The sequence below is a fragment of the Lontra canadensis genome, unplaced genomic scaffold (genome assembly GCF_010015895.1).
Source record: "Lontra canadensis isolate GAN:19392208 unplaced genomic scaffold, GSC_riverotter_1.0 scaffold51, whole genome shotgun sequence".
In the NCBI taxonomy this organism is placed as follows: domain Eukaryota; kingdom Metazoa; phylum Chordata; class Mammalia; order Carnivora; family Mustelidae; genus Lontra; species Lontra canadensis.
Genome location: NW_022631045.1, coordinates 14,226,514 through 14,232,619, shown reverse-complemented (window position 1 = coordinate 14,232,619; position 6,106 = coordinate 14,226,514). Strand labels below are relative to the sequence as shown.

The 6,106-nt window shown below is 45.2% G+C and overlaps 1 protein-coding gene across 1 annotated transcript in view; it reads left to right on the top strand.

Annotated features, from left to right (window-relative positions):
* The first annotated feature begins 543 nt into the window (after positions 1 to 543).
* Positions 544 to 6,106, top strand: part of NEK5 (NIMA related kinase 5) — a 59,016-nt gene continuing 53,453 nt past the window's right edge. Inside the window, exons 1-2 of the mRNA XM_032874126.1 lie at positions 544 to 556; positions 2,076 to 2,213. Of these exons, the coding sequence (XP_032730017.1) occupies positions 2,097 to 2,213 (117 nt within the window). The 5' untranslated portion in view covers positions 544 to 556; positions 2,076 to 2,096. The remainder of the gene's footprint in view (positions 557 to 2,075; positions 2,214 to 6,106) is intronic.

The window sequence follows — 6,106 nt, the reverse complement described above, 5'->3', positions numbered from 1 at the left end:
ACGTTTTAGACAGCAGCTTGGTGTGCCTTCGCAAATGGGGAATGGGAAGGCGGGGGCGGGGATCAGCGGGGAGTGGCGCCAGTTTGCAGACCACTGGGTTGCGGCCAGTTTGGTAAGGCCGCCAAATGGAGACCGGTGTCTGTCCATCTTTTGATAGTATTTGAGCCTTGCACGAAAAACTCTTCCTGTCTCCATTTAGTTCATTTAGAAAACGATGACCGCTACTTTGCTGGGTTGTTGCAAAGAACAGAGATAATTTCTGCAAAGCATCTGGTACGCCGTGTGCGACAAACAGGAGCGTTGTGCTGGTGGAGTGAGAGGCACCGGAGTCCCGACCCAAGACAGCAGAAGGTTGCGCGGCCGGGTTTCCAAACTCCCTGGCCTCGGATCGCTCTTCGCGGAGGACGGTGCAGACCAGTCCTCTCTCCGCCAGCGCCCCGCGCCCCGCCCCCCTTCCGCTGCGCGGCTCCACCCCCGCCGCCCGGACGCTCAGCGTCTGGGGGAACCCAGATTCCCCCGCAAGGAAGCTTCCCGACAGGCGGAGCCGGCTCAACAGGTATGCTGCGGGCGGGCCGCCCGGGATCCTGACCCCGAGCTGCCCCCAAGGCTCCGGGAGCCGCGGGGAAAGGGACCGAACCCCCGACGGGTAGACAGGGGCTGGAGGGGAACTGCCCGAAGTCCCGGGCCGCGTCGGTCTCCGTGGCAACGCGCTACACGCGGAGCTCCGGCCGGGGCGCCAGCTCTGCAGCCCAGCCAGCGGCCGCCTCGCGGAATGCCGGTAAGGTAGAAGGCTTGTCCGGAGAGCTGGGGGCTTCCACCCCCTGGTGCCGCCGGGACGGGACGGTCGCCGTCCCTCAGTTCCCGGGCTGGAGTCCTCGTGTTCCAGTTCCGCAGCCGCCTCCCTTAAAACCAGGTCCTCGGGTGTCTCCGGCCTCCCCTGGCAGCGGAGCTGGTTCCCAGACCCATGCCACCTAGTTGTCCCCTTTCCTACCATGACACAAGTGATCGAAAACCTGACCGGTCTGCTCACGCAAGTTTTAAAAGTGGGCATGATGTCCTAATTGTGGTGTAAAGAGGAAATACAAGGAAACGGTTTATAATAAAGTTTGCATTTCAGTCTGCAAATGCTTGGTACGACCACAGTCGAAGAAGTTAGGGAAGTAGCCAAGGGCCCGCGCCTGGGCTAGGAGGCACCTCACCTTGACGGCCGCCCACTGTTAGGTCTCCTCTCGGCTAAGGCTACCTTGAGCAGCTCAGCCAGCTGGGGCGTGATTTTCCAAACCCGTGCACAATTCTTGGTAATATTCCAAACACAACAAAGTACAACCAAGCCTTGATTTACATGCGGTTGCATTCCTCGAAAATTCAGTGTTCAGTAAAACTGCAAAAAATATTCTGTATTTACGTGTAAAATGCAGTTTGGTGCTAGCTGCAGATCGTTATAAGTGGATTTTTCCATGCACATGAATGTGTGTGGGGACTTGCTAGGGTTGTAGGGCCGCGGGATACTTCTTTATTTTCAGGACTGTGCCTCGCATCTCAGGACATTAGTATTCCAGGCCCCAACCACTTCTAAATGCCATAGTGCTTTTCACTTCTCTGCAAGGAACAGAAAAACCTCCGCAAATTCCCAAAATGTTCCCTAGGGGGCAGCACGTCCCCGTTGAGAAGGGCCGAACTGTAAAACCGCACCAGTATTAAGGACATTCCCGCTTTACAGAGGAGCCAAGACCCGGGGTGTTGTATCTTAGATTCTCAGAACAATCTTGCAAAACCAGGTATTGTTATTTCCATTTTAGTAATTAGGAGAGTGAGGTTTTGAGGGATTAAGTGACTTCCCCAGGATCACAACACTACAGTTATCAAAACTGAGTCTGAGCTCAGATTACACCAAGAAACAATGTTTCCCCTTCGTTGTTGCCTGCCATCCCAAGGAAAGTTATTTGACTTTGTCTTGGTGAGGTTGGTAGGAAAGTTTTACCAAAAGAAGTTCCTTTACACTGCAGTGGTCAGTTGTGTGACTTTGTTCACGTTTATGAAAGGTGTGCAATAAAATTTCAGTGCTCTAATTTCAGGAACCACCGTGCATTGACACCATGGATAATTATGATGTGATTAAGGTCATTGGGGAAGGTGCCTTCGGGAAAGCATTCTTGGCTAACGGGAAATCAGATGGCAAGTACTGTGTTATTAAAGAGATCGATTTTGTGAAGGTAAAGTGAAGAAGTTCACATTCCTGTTCATTTTCAGTAATATATTCAGTTGGCTTTTAATTTAGTATGAAAAAGAAAGTCATTTTTTTGCTTGTTTGTTTTTATAGTATGAACATTAAGCCTCAGTTGACTAGGGGCACCTGGGTGGCTCAGTTGGTTAAGCATCTGTGGAACTGGAACTACGTTGAGTGTAGAGATCATTTAAAAATAAAATATTTTTAAAAATCCCTTTAGTTAAAAAAAAATGTGTGCAAAATCAAGTGTGAGTGTACTTAATGCCTCTGAACTGTACAGTTAAAAATGATTAAAATGGTATTTATTTTATGTTCTGTATATTTTACCACAGTTTTTTAAGGTTGCAAAGGAAAACAAAAGACCTTCCCAAACTTACACTAAAGCTCAGGTGTAGATGGTTAGCTTTGGAGAGAATGCTTTTTTTTTTTTTTTTAAATATTTAATTTATTTATTTAACAGAGAGAGAGATTACAAGTAGGCAGAGCAGCAGGCAGAGAGGGGGAGGAAGCAGGCTCCTTGCCGATCAGAGAGCCCAATGCGGGGCTCGATCCCAGGATCTGAGCGAAGGCAGAGGCTGAACCCACTGAGCCACCCAGGTGCCCCGGAGAGAATGCTTTATTCACCACTATAGGTCCTTTCTTGTGGCCCTGTGGCATCCTACTACTAGTGTCCAGTTATTCTAATGCGCTCTCAGAGCTTCCTTCCTCGACATTGTTCTGTTTGCTTTCCTTTGTTTATCTGGCTGCTCTTTCAGGTCTGTCTGCCTTCTCACCCCGTAGATGTCCCCCACCATCTGTTCTTTGCCGACTCTCTTCTCTTTCTCTGGGCAGTCACCTCTCACTCTTGTCTTTCCCAGTAAGCAGACCACTCTTAAAACTCTATCCAGCCCTGGTCCCTCCCAGCCCCCGGTTCTGCATTTTATCTGCTCTGTGTTGCACTGTGTTCCTGGCATTAGTGTCCTTGTGAGATCCAGGCTCAAAACCATGGGATCACCTGTGAGTCTTTGTCTCCCTCCACGTCCGATTACTTGCCACATACTGTTGGCTCCTTCTGTCCTCTGAGTTTGTTTTATTTGTTTGGTCAATGCCCTGGGCTGCTTCAGTATCTTTGCCAAGGCTCCGGCTTCCATGTAGAAAATTTTTGATAATGCTCCATCCATGTCCCCAGACCTTCACTGGGACAGAAGTTGTCAAGGAAAGATGACTGGATGCATTGTCACTTTTGAGTACATAAAAACATAAAACTTCTGAATGACAAAAAAACACCATGAATAAATTGAAAGGAAGTTGACAGAATGCCAAAATATTTGCAAGTATTGACGAAAAAGTGCTAGCCTTTTATAAATGAATAAAAAGGAAAAAACCCATAACCAAAGACGTCATCATACAAAAACTTCAAACTCATGAGTAAAGTAAGAAATATATATCAATACATACAACTTTTTGCTTATACATTTGGGAAAGATAAGAAAGAATATAAAAGTGGGGAAGTGGGCACTCTTCCTCTGATGATGGGAAGGTAGATTGGTATCACTCTGAAGGGAATTCATTAGTATGTATCAAAACCTTAGAAGGATCTATGCCCTATTTGCATTATAGGTCCACAGTATGTTGTAAAGATGAAAAAAATCAGGCCACCAAAAGTTATGTATGTAAGTGTGTGTGTGATGTTGACAGTACCCACACACACACACACACACACACACACACAAACACGCACACACACACTAACAGTGATTATTGCTGAGTGATAGGATTTCGCCTCCACTACTCCTCTCTGCATTTGCAAAATTTTTAACATGGAGCATATATTCTTTTTTTTTTAATTATTAACCCTCTTTTTGTTTTTTTTTTTTTACATTTTTATTTATTTATTTGAGGGAGAGTGAAAGCGAGAGAGATCACAGAGGGAGAGAGAGAAGCACACTCCCCACTGAGCAGGGAGCCCAGCATGGGGCTTGATCCCAGGACCCTGAGATCATGACCTGAGCTAAAGCCAGATGCTTAACCGACTGATTAACCACTCAGACGCCCCTGAATTGTATTATTTGTGTAGGCAGAAAAAGTTATCTTCGTTTTGAAAAAGACAGGGAAAAAAGTACACATCCCAGGATCTACTTTTGGGAGTGTACTCCAAGGAAATACCCGGAGACGTACAGTCAGAAAGCAACTTAAGTGTCGAACAGTAGGGGATTGGTTACTTCATTTATAAAAAAGGAAGCGGCTTTTAGAAATCATGTTGCAGGTGAAGTGTTGAGGTGAGAAATGTCACAGCTTCTGCTAATTGAGAAAACAGTGTGTGTAGAACGAGGTACTCTTGGTAAAAATATGTATTCTCTTTCTCCAGGAATATAGATACCCATGCATGTAGTCACATACATAAGAGGAAGATGTACTCGATTGTTGTTATGTAGGTGGAATGTGGGATTGTGGGTAATTTTTGCCTTGTACTTTTATATTGTTTTACTCTTCGGATTAGTTTTCATACTCTCTCTGGTTTGTTTTCCCAAATTCCATTTCCAACTTCCCCTCCACATACCCAGCTGTCTCTGTGCTCACCCATGGGGCTCTTTTTTCAAGAAGGTCTTTGCCTGCGCGTCTCCAAGCATTAAGATCCTACTTGCTTGGGGCTGAGCTCCAGGAGACCTTCCAGGACCTTCCCACTTGAAGTAATCTCTCTCTGTGTAAACTCATAGCTTTTTACCTGTCCTGCTGCTATGGTACTGATTGTCCTCTTCTCTGATGGGCTTTGACTGTTTTGTGTGTGTGTGTCTGTGCCTTCTCTGTGCGTGCTATGCATGCAGAATGCCTACCTTACTTGTCTTGGCCTTCCACACAACGCCTAATAATGCTTTGCCTCTGTAGGTAGTCAATACATTTTTTTTTTAAAGATTTTATTTATTTGACAGAGAAAGAGATCACAAGTAGGCAGAGAGGCAGGCAGAGAGAGAGAGAGGGAAGCAGGCTCCCTGCTGAGCAGAGAGCCCGATGTGGGGCTCGATCCCAGGACCCTGGGATCATGACCTGAGCCAAAGGCAGAGGCTTAACCCACTGAGCCACCCAGGTACCCCTCAATACATTTTTATAATTTATAAATAATTCAGTGGCTAGACACTTTCAGGCCTTCTAGCTCTGTTGTTAAGATGGTACGTACTTAGGAATTACAATACCATTTTAATTCTAAGGAAAGAAGAAAGTATTTTGGGAGGTGAATTTTCTACAAGGATATATATTAATTCACTTTATAGCATCTCTCCCATTCTTAGTATACATAATAAAAAGTCAACCATATTTTTCTAATATAGCACTGATTTTTTTCATCCATTTTCTCATGAACCGCCCTGGCCTCCAGGCCACCACTAAGGAGAATGTCATATTAGGCCTTGTTTTTCTTGCTTTCCCGTATCTCTTTATGTTATTAAATTTGCCTAGCAACGCCTGTGTCCCAGTATTAATAGGTATTGCTTCTTTCTTCCTTTCTACCCTAATGTAGTTTTTCATTACTTCTTATCTAGAGAAATCTACATTTCCTCACATTGCCAGTGTCTCTCCATGCTGTAAACTCTAAATACAAGAACCTGAGTGGCTTATTTCTTACAGGTACCAAAAAGCTACTGTTTTCTCTCTCATCATCCTACTGTTATCAAGCATATTCTTTTGATTCTTATTTATTTTTTTTTATGTAAGTTCTACCCCCAGTGTGCACCTTGAACTCCCAATCCTGAGATCAAGAGTTTTGTGCTCTAGCAATGGAGCCAGCCAGCCGCCCCTATTCTTTTGCCTCCAAAATGTGTTGTATACTTTCTTGATTATAAAATGAAAGTGTTCATTACACAAATTTTTGAAAAGAACTGAAGGGGAAAATAAGGCCATTTAGAG